At 35.6% G+C, this 21076-nt stretch overlaps 1 protein-coding gene across 1 annotated transcript in view; it reads left to right on the top strand.

Moving 5' to 3' along the window:
• LOC150101282 (uncharacterized) overlaps positions 1-21076 on the top strand; it is a 47180-nt gene that overhangs the window by 12417 nt on the left and 13687 nt on the right. Inside the window, exon 2 of the mRNA XM_090400748.1 lies at positions 3622-3836. Within this exon, the coding sequence (XP_090256874.1) occupies positions 3622-3836 (215 nt within the window). The remainder of the gene's footprint in view (positions 1-3621; positions 3837-21076) is intronic.

Raw genomic sequence — 21076 nt, 5'->3', positions numbered from 1 at the left:
CAAGAGCCGCATGCGGCTCCCGACCCCCCGGTCTAGACTGTGGTTTCGCTTTAGCGAGTATTTTATTCGCGTTGACAACGCACCTAACAAAATGGACCAATGGCTTTTTTTTTTATATTACTCCCACCTACGATTAATTGGGTAATTAGTAAACCTGTAGTACATTTGTACCATGGGAAAAAGAGATTTTTCCCCATTATATATATATATATATATATATATATATATAACGGGAAATTTTTTCAGGCGCAAACTTAAGTGTCTGCTTACTTGGGATTAGGAGTTAAATAACCAAGTTTATAAAATTACTTGGTAACCCTAATATACAGTATCCCCAAGTTAAAAAATGAATTACATCTATATCTCCTCCAGAGATTCTTATTAAAAATAAAAACATCTTGTAGCAACTTGTATAGGTAAAGTTGATAAGGCTCTGTATTATTAAAACCTTGGTATTTAGGGTCTAGCTACTCACTGAGGAGACCTCAAAAAAGGTTGAAACCGGTCTGGGTAGTGACCCCACCCATAATGTATTGCAGTATACATCTTCTAGTGAGATGTGCTTTACATTATGGGAAATACTAAGAATAATAATCAGAGCTTTATCCACCTTTACAATGAGTTGCCCTGGTGTTGTACCATCTTTAGATGTGAACTATGTTTCAGGCGCAAACTTAACTGTTTGCTTACTTGGGTTTAGGAGTTAAATAACCAAGCTTATAAAATTACTTGGTAACCCTAATATATATATGCATTTTTGATTTATTTTTTGCGTAGTCCAGAACTCTGCTCTGAACGCCAAAGAACGAACTTTTTCATGCCATTTCAGGATGATTGTGAGGTTCAATGGATGGATGTGAGACCACCTCCATTAAGTATGGAGGTGGTCTCACATCGGATGATGATATTCATCTCCCACTTAAAGACAATCACAAACATCTTTGCCCACGGTGGGATTCGAACCGGCAGCTTGTTGGTTAGAGAGTGAGTACGCTAACAACTTGGGCAACCATTCTTGTACTGTTCTTTTGAAACTAATGCGACTTCCCTTCCAAGTGTGTGTGTGTGTGTGTGTGTGTGTGTGTGTGTGTGTGTGTGTGTGTCATTTGCAACTTTTTTTATGCTATAAGATGCATTTTAGCGATTTTGTGCGTATAGGGAGTTTATTCAAAGTCCTTCAAAAGGTGTCAATATTGGCAATAAAGACTACTTTAGCAAAAGGTTTCCTTCAAATGTATTACAGTGCAGTACTAAACATACTATATTTTTGTGCAAAAGTAATTTTAATTTTAAAAATCTTACTTCTGCAAAGAACATCGAAAGAGTTTAAATGGCAATAAGAGTGACAAAAAGATACGATGAGCTGGTATTGCTTTTTGCTATATTGCTTTTCTTGACAGCATTTGGATCACAGTAGTAGAAATTCACAACCATTTAGGTATTTTCAATATTTTGGTTATATTTTTAACAACTTCAGATTGACTGGTGATCGTTTGTTTAAATTATAGCAAAGTAACTATGGCTAACTTGGGATAAAGGATTAAAACCGAGTTTATAAAAATTTCTTGGTATCTTTAACATATAGTATACCCAAGGTATAGCCTGTGTAGCTCAGTGGATGTGGCGTTTGCACACCACTGCGCTTGGCCGCACGAAGGAAGACTTGGTTTCGAGTCTAGTCGGCGACTAGAGGACCTGTTCCCGAGTTAGTCGATCTCTGGCACAGGCAAGCGGGTTTTTCCTCCCGGAAACTCGGGTTTTTCGTCCCGTAAACTCAAGAAAATCGGCCGTAGAACCCACATTATTTCAGACATTATGTGTTAGGGTTAGGGTTAGGGACCACGAGATGGCGGCACATTTGAGCCGTCTCTCTTCACTGTGTACCGCTTAATTAGTGATAGCCTTGGGCCATCTATCTCTGATTGGGTACCAGTGGAGATTGAACTGCCCACTCAGTCTCCAAAAGTTAGATAGGGCTAAATGGCCTCGCCTACTCTCCGTATACGGGAATAAAAAGGCGTTAGCTGATTTTTTTTTTTTATACCCAAGGTAAAAAACTTTCTACATGTATATATATATATATATATATATATATATATATATATATATATATATATATATATATATATGCAAGTATAGGAATATAAAACCCTAGGGGAGGGAACGTAGCACCTTTGTAAAAGACATCTTCAGGAATAATGCCTGGAATATGATGTGTTTGTTGTTTTTTAAATCACGAATAGTTCTTTTATCTAGTGATGAGAATTAATACCAGTTTCAACAAAGCTTTTAAAAAAAGCAGACAGACCCAGATTAAAAAATTTAACCACCTTTATACCACCCACAATGAGTCTAAACCTTCTCTACCAGACAACCAAGTTATTCTTAATTTCTCAAACCACATCTTAAAGAAACCTGAAATCGATATTCTCAAAAAAGGTTTCAACTATGCAATAGCTCCTCAACAGATTCCTAAGGTAGATTTCATCTGTAGTCTAGAAAAAGGAATCTCATTATTACCGCCTCACACAGCAAATGATCTAAGACTAAAAAGATGATAATAATAATTCCAGGAAAAACAGGACGATGAATTTCGGTAGCATGATCACTTGAAGAAAAGGGAAAGCAGTAGTGTTTGGTACTTTGTTCGAGATGAGTTCGCAAAGTGAGAGTGTAATAGATGGAATATGAAATTACTCAACGGCTGCGGAAGGAATGGTTATGGAGCAACTATAAAGAGGGGGATTCATCGTCTGTGAGAATAGCATAAGGCGGGGAGAGTACCGGAGGGTGACCAGTATATTGAGGAAGGAGACATGGACACATAAAAGGATACTGGCCGACGTGGCAAAGCAAAATCCTGGGGAATTCTATAGTTATGTGGCTAGTGGAAGAAATAGAAGAAATTGTAAGTGCAGAAGAAGGACTTTTATTCGCTGGAAATGGCACACGGGGGACAATCTATAGAATCTATGTTCAGCTTGTATTTTGTCACTGGTTTTAATTGCTGTGGAATTAGAGTACCGCTGAATCCAATTAAGAAGAAAGAAAAGTGAGTGGCAGTTCATGAAAGTAAAGTATTTGGAACATCAAATAAGTTTGCTGTTAATAAGACCGTACAGGATATCTCCATGCGCATAAAGGGAATCTGCAAACGAGCTAACAGCAGTTTGCAATTTTCTCATCCTCCCACTCTTCAGTATTGAAGATCGGGAGGATGAGAAAATACTCTGGTAATATACTTATCAGGATAACTATTCATCGAAAACATTTAATGAACAGAAAGTAAAAGGCAATGAAAAGCGTTTCGTGGCCCACAGCAAAAAAGGTGCTACAGAGAAGGGGCACCAACATGAAATTGCGCTAAGAAGGGGCACTAACATATTTCAAATTTTTAATTATAAGCTTTACAGATCATTTAAATTAGGTTAGAATCCCACTGTAACATGGATGTTTTCATCGGAGGGTGCGAATTTTATTTCGCACTCTGTTGACCAGTTATTATTTCATATCATTATGTATTTATGTAGATAAAATTAACCTTTAATTATAACCTTTAAATATATTAAAGCAATGAAATGCAGTTTACACTACTTTTGTTTTACTCATCTCTTTGGGCAGATGTAACGGCCGATTGCTACGACAACCACATGAAAATATCCGTCCAATTCAATGAAACCTTCAGTGGACTAGTGTACAGCACAGGTTATGCAAATGATGGAGACTGTGTTTACGTCAATGGCACAGGACTGATTCGATACGAGTTCAACATCCAGCTGAATCGCTGTGGAACTTTGGTGCGGCCAGAGTTTCAGACCAGTGGAAGTCGAGCGTCAGTAAGTATTACTTTTACATTGCTAGGTTGGGTTTACTGCAATTACGGCCTTAGCAACTAAGGGGAGTCTTATGTCTGTTAATAGCATTGGTTCATTCCGGCTGGTTGGTCAAATTTTTGGGCTAAAAACTCGAGATTTCGGAAGGGAGAAACTCCGCCAATTGCTTGTAAACTTCTTAATGAAGATTCTTCGTTTTTCCAAGACGGAATTCCAGTGCTTTCAAGAATATCGACTCTTCCTTGCGAATGCGCTTACAGAGACGTTTCAGGATTCTGCAGGTAATATACATTTGTCTCAGTAATTACGTGTAATCGTAATTACTGAGATTTTCTTCTCCGTCTCCAACCGGAGATCAGTTTAGCCGATTTCGTACGAAACACGGCAGAGATTTTCTCCGTGGAATCAGATTTTTTATTACGCAAACTGAACAGAAATTTTACATAATTTGCAACAGAACAGAAACGAACTGAACAAAAATTACATAATTTGCAAACATAATACACCCCAAAGAGATCAAATGCTTTCGCATAACAAAACAGTCCGCAGGAACAATTTAGCGAGTTCTGTACGGTTAATAGGCGAATTGCTATTAAACAGAAGGTGATTTCTTATTTTGTGAGCTAGCCAAGTAAATAATAGTTTAATATCCAACGTTTCACTGACTAATATCTGTCAGCATTTTCAAAGGAATACACAGGAATTCAAAGGAATAATTCCAGTGTATTCCTTTGAAAATGCTGACAGATTTTAGTCAGTGAAACGTCGGATATTAAACTATTATTTACTTGGCTAGCTCACAAAATAAGTCTTTAATTATTAATACTAGTGGTCATGAAAAAGGTCTCATAACAGAAGGTGATTTCTTTTTTTAATAATTGTTAGTTATTCTCTGAGAAAAATATTATCTTTCTTTATATGGAGATCACGTGTTAAGGATCATCAGTTTATTTATAATAAAGAGTTTATTATAAATTATTTATTAGAAAAAAGTGGTTAAGTTCAGTTCTTAAGATTTTTCTCTTTTGATTCCAAAGGAAACAAATAAGGAAAACATCTCTTGGAAGACAGAAGCGGTATTTTATATGAGTATATCTCCTGAGAAGCACGCACGCACGCACGCACGCACACACGCACACACACACACACACACACACACACACACACACACACACACACACACACACACACACACACACACACACACACACGGACACACGGACACACACACACACACGGACACACGGACACACACACACACACACGGACACACACACACACACGGACACACACACACACACACACAGTAACGAAAGAAACCCATATGACTTAAGGAAATTAAAATGTTTTCTTATTTCCCAAAGGAGCAGAAAGTGGAAATTGAAAGTAGCTTCACGTGCTCGACCATTAAGAGGAAAAGAGAAACAAAATGCTCCTTAAAACAGTTTGAAACTTCACCAAAACACGTATATTCATTAATTTTATTTTATTTATTTCGGAAATTGAAAATGCTCCAAGGTATCGGTTGCCATTTCTATTCTTCAGGGCTTTAAAAAAAACGAACAAACATCACTTTTGGGATCGTTAACATATTCCATGACCTTTGCGAAACATTTCTTTTAAAATACCAAAATTGTTTTCTTTATCTTATCTTTTTTTTTTTTTAGACTTAAGTTTTACACTTCCGTTTTTAATTCCGACATTCCAATGATCTATATTATTTAAATCCGTTCCAATTATTTAAAAAAGCATGAATGAATTTATGATTAAATTTTAACTTTGATTTAAATGAAATTTAACCTTTTTCAATTAAAATATTATTCAAACTGAAATATAAGTAACAAACAGTGCATAAATATAATGACAGCGTGGGCTTCCTTCTGCAATTGACTCACCAGTCTCTTTTTGTCGTTGTCGTACTCGTCACAGTGGGATGGATTCCTCACTTTAGTTTTTCCCACCCGTAGTGGGATACCCTGGCGCTATATAATTTCACCCACTCTCTTTCTCCTTTACATAAAAAATCTGCTCTCGCTGACCAAATGGCCCTATTCGTATCTTTGCTGATTACATTTCCTCCTGTTCCTTGTCATCATTCGATAAATCTTAAACTGCACAAGCGTTTTATGCTTGAGTGCCGTAGCCAGTACCTTAAACTGAGAATTCACTTACCACTCCTCAGTGGTAAGTAAATCTCCCTTCAGTGGAATGAGGAAAACTTAAGGAGTTCATTGCTAGAAACATAGAGGGTTATCTGCTTTCTCCCTCTCTAGAAATATCTCACATCTATCATTTTGATGATACCCAGGCATCACCACACAAGCCAGATATTTATCTTCTTTGACTGGCAGAGGCCATTGAAGCATGCAGAGGATTTGAAATTGGAAGTGATCACCATTTAGTATTAAGCAGGATAAAATTGAATTTCATATTGAAAAGAAGACCATGTAAGAATTTTAAAGCGAATAATAGTTCAACAGCTCTCAGATGTGAACTGTAGACTAAAATATACAAAATTATTCAAAAAATATGAAAAGGTTTGAGAACAGGAACCAAACCTTGGAGATTCAGTGGCAAGCCCTAAAGAAAATATTCGATGATTCAGCCAGAGAGGCATGTAGTGAGATTGTCCGCAAGGATAGAAAAATCAGAACTCCATTGTGGATACATGAAGTTAAAGAGGAAGTGAAGAAAAGAAGAACGCATACCAAAAGTTCCTGGCAAATGAGTCACCTTGTGCTCTTAGAGAATACAGAGACAAATCTAAGAAAGCTAAACACTGTGTAAAACTGGCTAAAGAAAAGTCATGGGAGGACTTAGAAGATAGAAAATAACATAGAAATAACATAGGTATGAACATATAAAATAAATAGCATTATCATACGTATCAAGGATTTAGGCCTAGCATGGCCTGTTCCGGCCTTAGAAGTCATCGTTGAATCGTTTAAGAGAACGTCCTGGTTTTCTTTTTCCTAATGACTTATACTTTAAGCCTTGTTTTGGTAATCTTTCTGTTTTCATTCTTTGAACGTGTTCCATCCATTTATGTTTATATTTTTTAATTTTTTCTATTACTGGTTCTTGGTTTAATTCTTTCATAATTTCTTCGTTTCTTTTGTGATCAAATAGGGTATACTTTGCAGTTTTTCTCATAAACTTCATTTCTGTTGTTGTTAATCTCTGTTTGTCTTTATGTTTTATTGACCAGATTTCGCTTCCATACATTAAGACTGGTAGGGCTAATGTATTGTATACTTTTAGTCTGGTTTGTTTTTAAACTAGGTTTGGTTTACATATAGAATTAATTACACCTTTTATTTTTAAATATTTTGCAATTTTTACGTTTATATCTTTTTCATTTTCATATGTGATCATACATCCTAGGTAGTTAAATGAATTCACCTGTTCTAAGATCTTGTTATCTAATACTATTTTAGTTCTTGCTGGATATTGTCCTTTAAAGGCCATAGTTTTTGATTTTTCTGTTGATATTATCATACCATAATCTTTAGATATCTCATTTAGATCTAAAATGGCTTTCTGTAAATTATCTTCAGAATTTGTAATTATTATTTGGTCGTCGGCAAAAAAGGAGGCTGTTTAAGTTCACTGTAGGAGAAAGTTTAATTCCTTGATGTATATTTTTTATTCCATTTTATTATTATTTCATTTAAGTAAATATTAAAAACAGTTGCTGAGAGGGGATATCCCTGTCGGACCCTTAGTTTATCACTATCGTATATGATAATTGATTCAATCTTCTTTGTATTTGATTATTTTCATATATATTTGTGATAGCTTTTAGAATATTATTTGGTATTTGTCTTTCTTTTAATATGTTAAATAATATGTTTCTTTTAACGTTGTCAAATGCTTTTTCAATAAATGCAATATGTGTTTCTAAATTGTATTTTCTTCTTTTCTCTATTATTAATTTTAGGCAAAAGGCTGGATCTATACATGATCGTCCTTTTCTAAATCCATTCTGTACTTCTGAAATAAAGTTTTCGGAATATTTCATTAGTTTGCTATTTAAGATTCTGCTATATATTTTGAATAGGAATTTAGTATACTGATACTTCTATAGTTTTTAGGGTCATCTCTATTACCTTTTTTAAAGATAGGAATCAAAATTGCTTTTTTCCATTCTATTGGGGGATATCAGTTGAATAAATTTTATTTAAAAATAATAAGAGTCTTTCTTTAAATCTTGTTCCTGCGTATTTATATAGTTCTGAACCTAGCTTATCTTCTCCAGGTAATTTTCCGTTTCTTGTTTCTTTCAGGCTGATTTCTAATTCTTCTTTAGTTATTTCCTTTTCATTTTCGTTAATTGTTTGCCAGTTATCTTTTTTAAAATATTTGTCTGTCCACAATTCTGTGTAGTAATTTAGAAATTCTCCTAATTTCAATTCGGTGTTTAATTTTATGTTTTCTTTGGTATCTGCATTTAAGTGTTTCAAAATCTTATATACTTTGGGTCTTATTTTATATAACTCATGTTCTAAATTAGAGACAAATTTGTTCCATGATTCTCTAGGTCTTTTTCTGACTTCTCATTTAGCTATGGCTCTTATTCTTTTATATTCTATTTCATCTTCTAATCTTTTACTGCTTAACCATTTGTGATAGGCTTCTTTTTCTTTTTGATTATTTCTTTGATTGTATTATCCCAGATCTTCAGTTTTTTCCTTTCATTGAATTTTTTGGTCTTTCCTAAGCTTTCATTTGCTGCTGCATTTAGTATCTGTTTTATATTAAGCCATTCTATTTCTATTTCTTCATTTTGTTTTATTTTATCTAGATATTTGTTAATTCTTTGTCCATATTGATATTGTACATTTGTGTCATTCAATAGTCTAGTTTTATAAACAAATGTTTCAAATTTTCTTTCTATTCTTGTTACTTGTAGCCATTTAGGTGGTAATCTTAATTTTATTTTAACAAGGAAGTGGTCACTGCTTATTTCATATCCTCTGTAAACTCTAACATCTAGTGCAAATTTTGATGTCTTTTCATTTAATATAAAATAATCTAATATTGATTTCCATCCTCTTGCTGCCCAAGTATATTTATGTATGCCTTTATGGTTATAGAAGGAATTCATTATTTTTAGATTATTTTAAACTACAAAGTCAATCAATTTTTACCGTTCCTCTTTAGAGTATGTTCTCCATGTATTCCTATATTATTATTAATTTTCGTGTTTCCAATTCTTGCATTTAAGTCTCCTGCTAAAATTACGTTATCATTTTTATTTATTTTATTATACGTATTTTGTAATTGATTATAAAAATCATTATTATCCTGTTCTCTTCCCTCTTCTGGGGCATATAAACCAATTATTGTTAAATAGCAGCTATCTATTTTTATTTTGGCTTCTTTTGTTCTCTCATTCCATAATTTATAATGTTTTAACTGTTTTGAAAGGGAGTTATGAATCCAAATCATGACTCCTGCTTGTGCTCTTTGGTCTCAGTCGACTCCACTGCATATCACATTAAAATTTTCGGTTCTCATAGTTCCTTTTAATTTCTTTTTTGTTTCAGTGATTATTGCTATTTTAAAATTTCTTTCATTTAATAGTTGGTCTAATTCTATTTCGTTACATGCTATTCCTCTTACATTCCAGTTTACTATGTGTATTATATTTTGTCGTTTCCATTTTTGTTTTACCTTTTCCATTCCAGGGTCGTTTTCCATAGATTCAATCCGATTATCTTTTTCTGTCAGCTTACATGTAGAATTATGTTCTCCATGGCATGGGATTAGCCTGACGATGGAATAGTTCAGTGGTAGGGCTGCTACCTTAAGGCTTCTGAACTACCCTTCTTTCGAAGAGAGGGCATAGTTGTAAGGTCAGAAATGAAAAGATTTCATGGCCCTCGAGTCTGATAAGGCCTTATAGGAAATATTAAAGTAAGTGGGTCTTTCTCAAAGTAGAGAAAGAAGAGGATAGATCTAGCTAGGGGTCCATGGAAAATAAATATCAAGCATATAAAAAAATCACTAATTAGAAATGGAGGAAAGAGTTCTACAAAAGGAATTAGAGATGATAATGGTAACATGAAAATGGAGATATCCTTGAAGTATGGAGTAATTACTTCGAAACATTGCTAAATGAAACAAGCAGTGACAACACAGTGGTAAAAATACTCAACAAGCTTGCAATCAGGGAAACATATCCATACTTGAAGTAGAAAAAGCCATCAGAAGCCTGAAATGCGGAAATAGCTGGAGAAGATGATATTCGACCAGAAATGCTCAAGTATGAAGGTATAAAATCTTGAGTGGCTGCACTGCATAGTCAGAAGGCCTGGACAGAGGACAGAAGGGAACGAATTCCAGGTGATTAAAGTAGAGCTCTCATAATATCCATATACGAAAATGGCTGAATGTGAGAATTACAGAGGTATTTCACTGCTGAGTGTTCCTGGTAAGACTTACCAGAAGCCATCTTCCTGTACTTCCTCAATTCTAACTGCCTACCTACCTACAACTCAAATAATGACTAAGTATTGCTCGATATAATATCCCATTGACATCATATAGCTGTAGCGTTTTGAATGGCTTTTCTATTTGCGCCATCTTTTGCGCTACTTTGCAGGTCTACAAAATTAAATACAGATCTTTGTTAGATTACCACGATTTCTGAACTATTAATCGTAGAGTGAAAATCTGATCCTGACAGCCTCTGTTCGGCCTGAATCCAGCTGGTTCTTCACCAGGCTTCCCTGCCTGGTGAAGAACAAGTATACTTGGTTTCTCAAGTATACTTGCTGAAGAACACTCTGAATTCAGGCCAAATAGAGGCTGTCAGGATCAGATTTTCACTCTACGATTATTAGTTCAAAAATCGTGGGAATATATAACAAAGATCTGTATTTAAGTTTTGTAGACCTGCAAAGAGGCGTAAAGAGAAAAGCTATTCAAAACACTACAGCTATATGGTGTCAATTGGGCATTATATCAAGCAATACTTAGTCTTTATTTGAGTTTTAAGTCAGCAGTTAGAATTGAAGGAAGTACAGGAAGATGGTTTAATATAAAACTGGTGTCAGACAAGGATGTATATTATCCCCTCTGTTGACCCATACATATAATGAATAACAGAGGGGATAATATACATCCTTGTCTGACATTATGATGGAAAGCGGTATTAAACCTGATATCAAAATTGGAGATGTTAATCTCAGCTCTTTGCTTTATGCGCCTACTTCTAAATAAATCCGTTACAGGTCTGCAAGATTCCTTGAGTGAATTGAATAACTGTTGTAATAGATATGGTATGAAGGTGAGCAACAACAAGAACAAGACTATGAACATAGGCAGAAGCACTGAAAATATCAACTGATATTTTGAACCTATAGACCAAGAAAAACCTTTCAGCTACTTAGGCACGATGTTTAGTGAAGGTGGTAAATTAAATATGGAAATAGACAACAGAATCAACAAAGCTGGTATGGTAGGAAGTCAACTGAATAAATTCATATGGAATAAGACAGAAATTAGTCAGAACACTAAATTAGTGGTATACAAAACGGTGTCTAACCCAATTTTAACTTATCGATCTGAGTGCTAGATGTTAGAAATAAAACACTTGACCAAAGACCACAGATGTGAGTCTTGAGAAGGATTAGGTGCGTGAACAAATGGCATCAATGGCAATGTCATATTATAATCGAGGATATTAGGAAAGTACTTGGCATTGTGATCATAAAGGAATGCGTTATAAGAGCTAATCTCAGGTGGAATTGTCACTTAAACAGAATGGGAGAGGAAAGATTAGCAAGCAAGCGTTCTCTGCCAGGTTGACAGGAAAAAGACCCAGAGGAAGCCAAGATATAGGTGGATTGATACAGTAAAAGTGACTTAGAAGACAGAAAGATAAGATCTGTTAATGTTGAAGTCTTGACAGATAACAGATTGATTTGGTGGAAAATTGCTGATAGGAAGTTAATAATGATGTAAGTTCTTCATACTGTGGTACTATCATAATATCCTGTATCCCCCTTGAGGGTGCATGTCAGGAATTTGATGATGATAATGATGATCATTGCCTTACGCATCTGCCTTTTATAGAACAATGAAATTGCATCCATGAGTGCTTCAGTCTACAAGCTATTCAAGTGGCCTGCTGAGCTAAAATGTGCACGAAGTTTTCTTCATGCACTTTTAGCTCTGCAGGCCACTTTACAGTCGCACAACTACAAAGATGAAAAGTAACCCCCACTATTAACTATACATTAATCTCAAATCCGCCACATCTTGAAATATAGTTTCTATATGTGTGTGTGTCAGTCCTCGACAAGGGTCACTTCTGGGCAGTCGTTGCGCAACATACAACCTGTTTCTTTCAATTATCATGACTTTCTCATGTTTCCATAAATGGAGCTCTGTCGTACTTTGCGTGCATTCCTGCTGCAAAACAAAATCTTTCTAGTTGTAGGAACAAACTGGACCGACTAGGCATAGATGACCTTCATCGCCCGATGAAACACCGCCACCAACCAGCTTACTGTAAGCTGAAAGACAAAACATGATACCATGTTTTGTCTCCAGAGTTGAGGTTCCGGTTTTTATCGCCTTCTCTTCTCCATCAAATGTCAGTGATAGACTTCAAGCTCTCCAAACATTCTTAGAGACCAATAACTCCTTCATTTCGAGGACACAGAAATAAAATGGTAGATAGGACATAGGCCAGAACTCTCAGTAATGAGTCAGGAAGCTTGTTGGCCTCTGGCGCATTAAAGTCTAATTAAAATTGAAATCTCAATCTCTCAGTCATATAAAAGATATTCAAATTTCCCAATACCCTTCAACTCATAAATTAATGGTTAGCTTGAATACTGAATCCTTATTCACTAATATCCTTATTGAAGATTTCTTTCAGTTGCTTTCACAATCTTTGTTTTGAGATACAGTCAAGTTATTTGACTTCAACTCCTCCGAATACTTTACTTGCCAAACTATACAAACAGATACCTCGATGGGAAGCGATCCCACATTCTCTTGAACTGGAGGACTTTTATCAAGAAAACTTAAAAGACCTCCTTTTCTCCTACAGTTTGCAGACCATCCTTTTGGATGCTCTACATGAATGATGTTTTCGCCATCTGGCCCCATCATGGAAATACCTTACTTACCTTTCTACCAAATGTAAATAAATTGCTTCCCGAATAAATTTCATGATGGAAATAGAAAATGACAAAAAATGGGTTTTCATAATGTCTTTTGTTCTCCTTCGTGAACTAACTATCTTCGTCTACATCAAAACTAAATTCACTGTTCGCTACATACAGTAGCAACACACAGTCTGCACACCACCCAATCTGAAAAAAATTACAATTACAAAGCTCTTGCTCCATCGGGCAGATATCGTATGGGCTAACCCCGAAGAGCTCATACTATAAATATTTTAACATCGAATGCAGCTGAATGGCTTCTCTCGACGGATTACACAGCATGCTTTAACTCTTACAAACATACTTTTAGCAACCTTGAACAAGGAAGAAGAATTCCAACTCCATATAGGTACCTCTAAACCGATTTCAAGAATCCTCAAAGAAACCTCCTACCTAGATTCTTTTCGATCAACAGCTCTTCCCGTGGCCATATAAAGGCTCTCCGCTCGCCCTTCGTAGCATCTACCTAGTTCCTCGTTCAAGATCCAAGTTCTCTCTCTTCTATTTCGGACAAAACGGATGTTCTGTAGAGAACAGCTTACAGGAACGCCAGTTTTACATTATTAATAAGAATCCTGAGAAATCCGTTTAGCGTAGCATGGAATTGGCATCTGCTACTGAAGACCTGTTATATCAAATTAATTTGAATAGGAACAGTTGCCTCGCCAAAAATCTGCGGAATTAGCATAGTTATCAGACATCATTAATTTATCCCCGTCTAGGTATGATTTGATACATCTCGCGCACATTGTGTGGTTCCTCATACCATCACGTGGCTTATACTGTTTTTAATTCCTATTTTATAATTCATTGTAATTATCTTCTATGTTGTGTATTTATGCCTCTGTCACTGAGGATGACCTGTTTTCAGGTGGAAATATCTAGCAAATGATGGTTCCCATTCCTGCTGGGCTCAATGCCGTCACAGGCGAGTAACGTGGCTTCTAGAAACCTGACACTGCTTACGATAGGCAGTTTATCCTATGTCCACTGGCTTCCATGACTGTTTTTCCGAGCGAAAAACAGCCATGGAAGTAGACCTTACCACTCACATATGAGACCAACTAACTCACCTTCAGTTGTAAAACCCTGATAAAGTTTATAGCTTACTAGATGGGATTCTGACCAGGCGTTTCCAACCAAAGGACTTGCTCTCTACCGAATGAGCTACGGAGGCTATAGAAGTCATTTATTATTATTATTATTATTATTATTATTATTATTATTATTATTATTATTATTATTATTATTATTGTAATTAAAATGAAAAACCAAACGGCTAGTTTTCTGGCAACTTAATAGATATTAAAGGGATAAAAATCCTATGTTGTTATATAGCCAGTAAGTGAAACTCAAGATCGATAACTACGATCTATGAGTTTCAAAGTTTTGAAACTCATAGATCGTAGTTATCGATCTTGAGTTTCACTTACTGGCTATATAACAACATAGGATTTTTATCCCTTTAATATTATTATTATTATTATTATTATTACTACTACTACTACTACTACTACTACTACTACTACGTGACACCTCCAGGGAGTCGAAGGATCATCGTGGGAGGGCACACTACTCTACTTCCCTAAATACGTCTCATCCTCTCCACTATTACTTAATTCTCCAACTACGACACCCCTACCATCAACGCCATCTATCGCCCATCATCATCACCAACAATAGTGTTTTTTGTCTGTAAATTGCGTCTGTTCTGAAGGCCAATTTGTCTGTACGCGGGATGAAAAACCTGAGTTTCAGGGAGGAAAAACCCTGCTACCTGCGTATAAGATAGGCTAACTCACCTTCAAATGAAAAAGTCCGTATAAGGATTCCCCTCGTCACGACGAGGGGAATCTAGAATCCAGGTCTTTTCCAATCGAAGGGTGCAATGTTCCGCTGTTCTTTCAACTGCGCTACGGTGGCTTCAACAACAAAAAAAAAAGGATTCCGCAACACAAATAAATCAATGATTAAGTTTAGTCTGTAAATACTCAAAATGTAATTTAATTAAGTGCACCTAATAATAATAATAATCTGAGGCCGAAGAATTGCCTAAGATTTTTAACTATAAACTATAATTTTAGGATAATGTGGTTAGTCTAAATAAATATATATTAGCCTAAATGTGTATTCTTATGTGAACTGCATGCCTATTCTCCACCGGTTTGCCTGATTTGGGGATGAAATTTCCGTGTTTATGAAAGGATAAACTTTTCTACCCTAGAACCCAGATCTTTTTAACCAAAAGGCTTTCTTTATATCGAATGCTACTCAAATAATTTGCTACCACTGGATTATATGGCAAGAAACGGAATTTTCTCTCAGTACGATAAAATAAGTCCGTAAATGAAACCTACTTAAGTGTTTCAGCCAAGGGCCCAGATTAGCATATTTTTGGGAAGACTAGCATTCACATTTTGTGTAATCCTACATAGTTTTATATATCGTAATTCGTAGAAATTATGATCCCTAATATTATGGAATGTTGGGAAATGTAGAGCTATAATGCTGGCCTGGTTGGCCGAGTGGTTAGTGTATCCGCTCTCCAGTCAAAAGGCTGCGGGTTCGAATCCGGCTATTGGTATGGATGTTTGTGATTGTCTGTGGAAATACTAGTGTGGTGGTCGGCGGTAGATGGTGTTGGTATCGTTGTAGTTAGTTGAGGTTGGTGGAGACGGAGAGTTGTGAAGTAGGTACCCTCCCTCGATGAGTCTTTGGACTCCCTGGAGGTGTGACGTAATAATAATAATGAATAATGTTATTTACTTTAATCATAGCATCAGTGTGATTTAACCCTGATGTTATGTAAATGGATAAGTAGGGTCGCATTTACGCCGCCATTTTTCTACATTACCATGGCAACCGCTTCAGTAGTATTTTATGACTAAGTCTAACGCAGAATTGCCACATTTGGTATTAATGTACTACATTTGGTAAAATTTCGACTACTAAAGTACGGAAATAGTCATAATGCATGTAATAGTACTAAATCTGGGGTTCAAACTCTACTGAAAAAATATGTCTAAACTATTTGTTCAAAGTTTGCTACCAGCTTACTTGGAATAGTTTTTATTGTATTTGGTACCTTTTTTGGTACTTTTTAGTTATTAAGTCTGGTACATTAAAAAAAATGTGGCAACGCTGGTCTAACAGTATATTCGTCAGTGTGCATTGGGCACTTGTCATGAATGTGTAGGTTTTACTCAAATGTTTTTCGTTACGTGATTATTAGTTACAAGAGTCGTTATGCCATTTACCATCAGTACATGAAGCAAATTTTGTAAATGCACAGTTAAAGCCATCTTTAACTGTGCATTTTCTGTTGAACTTGTTAATAGAGTATAGATTTGGTGACTTGTTTGTACTAGCTTAAGAATACTATTAACAATTCCAGCATTTAGCAAACTTTAGCTAATTGAGAATTATTTCTAGTCTACAATGTCTCAGGAACGTCTTTTGGATTTGGCCAGGCTAAGCATTGAGTCAAACATCGAGAGAACAATTAATTTTCATGCTGTGATTCCAAATTTTTCACAAAAAAAGCCAGGAAAGCTTTTTTTTTTTTTTTTTAAAAAAAAAAGTAAATAGTAAGTATATCCACCTTTTTTTTTTTTTACTAATACTAATAATGTCTTCTGATGATCTGATCTGCATTGCAATCTAAAAGGGTGTTTCGATGTGATTTCTTATCTGCATTGTAGCATAAACAAAGATGTTCAAGTCAAATGTGCTTTCTTATCTCTGATCCTCTTATTTTATTTATATTTATCATGGGAGGAGTATAAGGCCCTAAATGCAGAAAATTAACAGAGCTCTTCTCTCCACTCATCTCTCGTTTTCCATGTTCTTTTTGACCTTACAGGCTACAGCGCATGGCATAAAACCGTAGTGGATAACAACAGACTGACTAATGGAGAAGGGAAGGGGCCCAAAAGGAATTTGTACCCAGTGATAAAATTCCTCTCAGAGGCCGTGCTTTCAGCATAATCATCGCCTTAATCAGGGATATTAATAACTATTTTCTCAATATCCAACAAAAGATTAGGATTGTTTATTCTTTCTGTTTGAGGAAGTTAAGTTTATTTATATTTTTATGAAAACGAAAATAAATTGAGCTCACTTCCTTGTTATTCGAGTTACAGTTGCAGTTCAAGTGACACTCAGAAAGTACACAGTACATAGTATATACTTATCTGGTCTCTTTCGACTAAAGGTGAGTTAGCCGGTCTCATACGGAGGTAGGGGGGGGTTCACACGGAAACTCGGGTTTTTCGTCCCCCAGAACAGGCAAACCGGCCCCGTGAACACACATGGATTACAGTCATGAACACGTCCAGCCATATGCCGGTCTTGAGCCCGGAAAAAATTGGGGAGTTGGGGAAAGCAATAGTGAACTACCCTGTAAAAACTCACCAGGAATTCTTTGTGGGCAATGTCTACAAAAGTCACCTGCGGTCGGAAACGACTGAAAGGGAAAATCATATATATATATATATATATATATATATACTCATGCCATCTCTTTCTTGATCTTCCTACTCTTCTTTTACCACGTATTTTATATCTGTATTATATTTTTGGTAGTTCTGCTCTTTGAATTCGTTTTTCATCTTTTCTTTTTATGGTCCATGTTTCACTTCCGTTTAGTAAAGTTCGTTTTGACAAGACATTATATAGTCTGATTCTAGTGTGTGTTTAGTACTAGGGATGGCTTAAATATATTATTTATTATGCCGTTTACTCTGCCAAAGTTTGATATTTTAGTATCTGTCTTTTTCTTCTTCATATGATAAATCACATCCCAAGTATCTGAAAGTATTTACTTGTTCTAATATTTTATTATCTATCACTATTTTACTTCTTATTGGGTTTTCTCCTCTGAATGCCATTATTTTTGTTTCTCCTTTAGATATTGTCATATTATATTGTTTTGAGATATCATCAAATGGTTTGAATGATCCTTGTAAATCATCTGCTGATGTAGCTAATGCTATTTGATCTTCTGCAAACGTGAATACGGTTTTAATACGGTTTTAATACACATGGGGCTATTTGTATACCAAATGGGTTATACTCTTTCCAGATTGTTATAATTTTATATATATATACAGGGTGTTAGGGATAAATTTGACATATTTATAATTAATTATATTTTTCCGTAAGTTACATGTATTAACACACACTTCTCTTCATTTAAAAGTTTGGACCCTTCTTCATTCATATACAAGATGTCAGAAAGGATGGATAGCCGGAACCCACCTGAATCATGGAAGAGAATAACTTGTATCATGATGATTCGTGCCCGCCATCAAAATAAGGATATTACGACTGCTGCCCAATGCTCCCTGAATACAGTAAAAACAATCAGGCATGAACTAGAGACTTGCAATGGTGACTACGAGGATGTAGCAAGAAGAAAGATCCCTAGCAGACGATCTGATTGCGTTCGTACAGCAGAATTCCTCGCAAATCTGCAGGAACAGGTGTTGAAGAACCCTGGCATTGGAATTCGGGCTTTGTTCGTGGAGTTGCTAACTGTAGTCAAGCCCTGGATAACAAGGGTAGCCAATGGTAGGCCGTATGTATGGCAGCAGGATTCGGCCCCTTGACACACCTCTGGGAAAAGTAAAAAATGGTTGTCTGAAAATTTCTACGACTTCATCAGTCCAAATGTTTGGCCTCCAAACTCCCCAGACCTTAACCCCATGGATTATTTTGTATGGGGCGCAGCTGAAAAAGACACCAATCGCACTTCCAGTAATACAAAAGCCCAGTTAATGGATAAAATTAAAACAGTTTTTGCGGCCCTTCCCAGGGAGACTGTAGCATCAGCTTGTTCGAGGTTCCGAAGCAGAATTGAAGCTGTGATCGATGCTAATGGTGGTTATTTTGAGTAAATCTTGTTGATAGTATTGTAATTAACTCTGCCTGTAATGTTTTTTTGTCAATTCATTAAATTTAATAGATACAAAGAAGATTTTCTTTTTCCTTACGAAACTGTCAAATTTATCCCGAACACCCTGTATATAAATATATATTGAAAAGCAGAGATAGTTTGAATATCAAAGCCATCTGCGCTAGGTTATGTCCAGTCAAAATGTACGAAGTTGAATACAATGTATACATATAACAAGATAACACATAGTGTACTTCACACAATTGCAGGCAGTGAAATGTGTATAAATTTCCTTCGAAGTTCAAGTGGTGAATAATAAATAAATAAAGATATAGTTCGCCCACCGTTTGTAGGTCTTTGTTTGGCGTCTTGCCAAGAATAGTCGATTCATGCTGAAGGGGAGAAAGAAATGAAGGACGTACGAATCGTTCGACAACACTCGAAATCACGTGCTTTATAGGTAAAATTTTCCAACTATTATACAAGCAATATAGTTAACTACAATAATCATAAAAGAGAGGTTAATTTTCCGACCTGTAATAATAAACAACTCATCCCACAATATGGACTGATTACCCTATTATCGGAATGGATTCTCCTTTTTTGACATGCGCAGAAGTGTCGAAGGATCTCTAATCTGTGAGCGAACTATAGCAGTGATTATTGTTACTTAACGAAATCTCTTTTCAAAATTATGAGACAATCATGCCTACTGAAATTGAGTTTTAGGTTCATATGCTTCACAGTTTTCATAGTTTTTTCAGTAAGAAATATTTTATGGTGATCTTTAGATTCACTTCACTGAACGTGTGTAGCAGAGACAGCGTAAGACCACACCTGAGTGATTCTAGATAGTTACCTGATACTAACCAAGTTCGTCTGCTACTAATGGATATCATACACGACGTATTTGATGCAACATAATCCTTAGCATACGCTAAAGATACCAAACTATTTTATATGTATTTAAATATAAACTTGGTTTTAATACACATGGTAAAAAAACTTTCTACATCTATCTCTCATCCTGAGATTTTTATTTAATAAGGTTAAAACACCTTATGGTAACTTGTTTTGGTAAAATATTTATAAGCTCTGTATTACTTAAACCTTGGTATTTCTATGCCTGGCTCCCACTGATCAGACCTCGATAAAGGTCGAAACCGGTCTGGGTAATGGCTTCTTGCCTTTAATGCATAGCATTATACATCTCCTCAAGGAGATGTGCTTTGAATTAAGGGTAAATACTAAGACTAGCGATCAGAGTTTAATCCAACTTTACCACGAGTCGCCTAAGACTTGCACAACGTACGGAGTAGCCCAGACTTGCTCTACGTGCAGGCGGAAACTTGACTTACTTGTCTGTTTGCTTACTTGGGAAATGGATTAAAACCAAGTTTATATATATATATATATATATATATATATATAATATTATTTATATATAAGATAATAATTATTATTATCCACCTTAAAAGTTTCGTATTATTTCTACTTTAGGAACCTGTGTTCGTACTCTCATCAGCGACGAAAGCGTGATCGCCAAAGAATTAAATCTGCTTTGATTAATTTTTCAGAAAAATGGTTATTGTGTGCAGTCGATTTCTAAACTCTTGTTTAGTCTTCCGAAGCGAGTAATGATGTGAAAGGTTATATCACCATTCCGTATATCAGCTCGATTTCTAACAAATTGGCAAAAATCCTCCAGAAATATTAGCTTCGTATCTTATTCATCCCTTAACAAAGCTTCGATCCTCGCTTCGACCACTAAAACCTAAACATAACAATTTGAAGCATCCAGGTGTGTACCGTCTTTAGTGTGACTGCAGTTCTACATGTTATGGAAAAACAGAGAAATTAATTGAGCTTCGTAACGAAGAAAAATTCAGAGAGTTATTCGGAACCATTGATAGAACCACGGCTACGGTCTTATCAAGTCAGGTGTTTAATTCTTTTGATCACAATGACCATCAATCCACTAGACACTCAGTAAACTGGTATAGATCCGAAATTATTTACAAATGCCATGAAAGAAAAATCTTAGAATCAACAAAAATTGCACCAAATCTTGTTCACATTAATGTCAACCCCAGCCACAACATTTCTGATTGTCACTCTCCTGCCATTCAGCTATGGCGATCTCGAGACCACGCGAATTATTT

Source organism: Typopeltis vanoorti, chromosome 11, assembly GCF_054136105.1.
Source record: "Typopeltis vanoorti isolate ZY-2024b chromosome 11, IOZ_Tvanoo_1.0, whole genome shotgun sequence".
NCBI classification, from domain to species: Eukaryota; Metazoa; Arthropoda; class Arachnida; order Uropygi; family Thelyphonidae; genus Typopeltis; species Typopeltis vanoorti.
The sequence above is the reverse complement of the archived record's forward strand: the minus strand, read 5'-3'. Positions and strand labels throughout refer to the sequence as shown.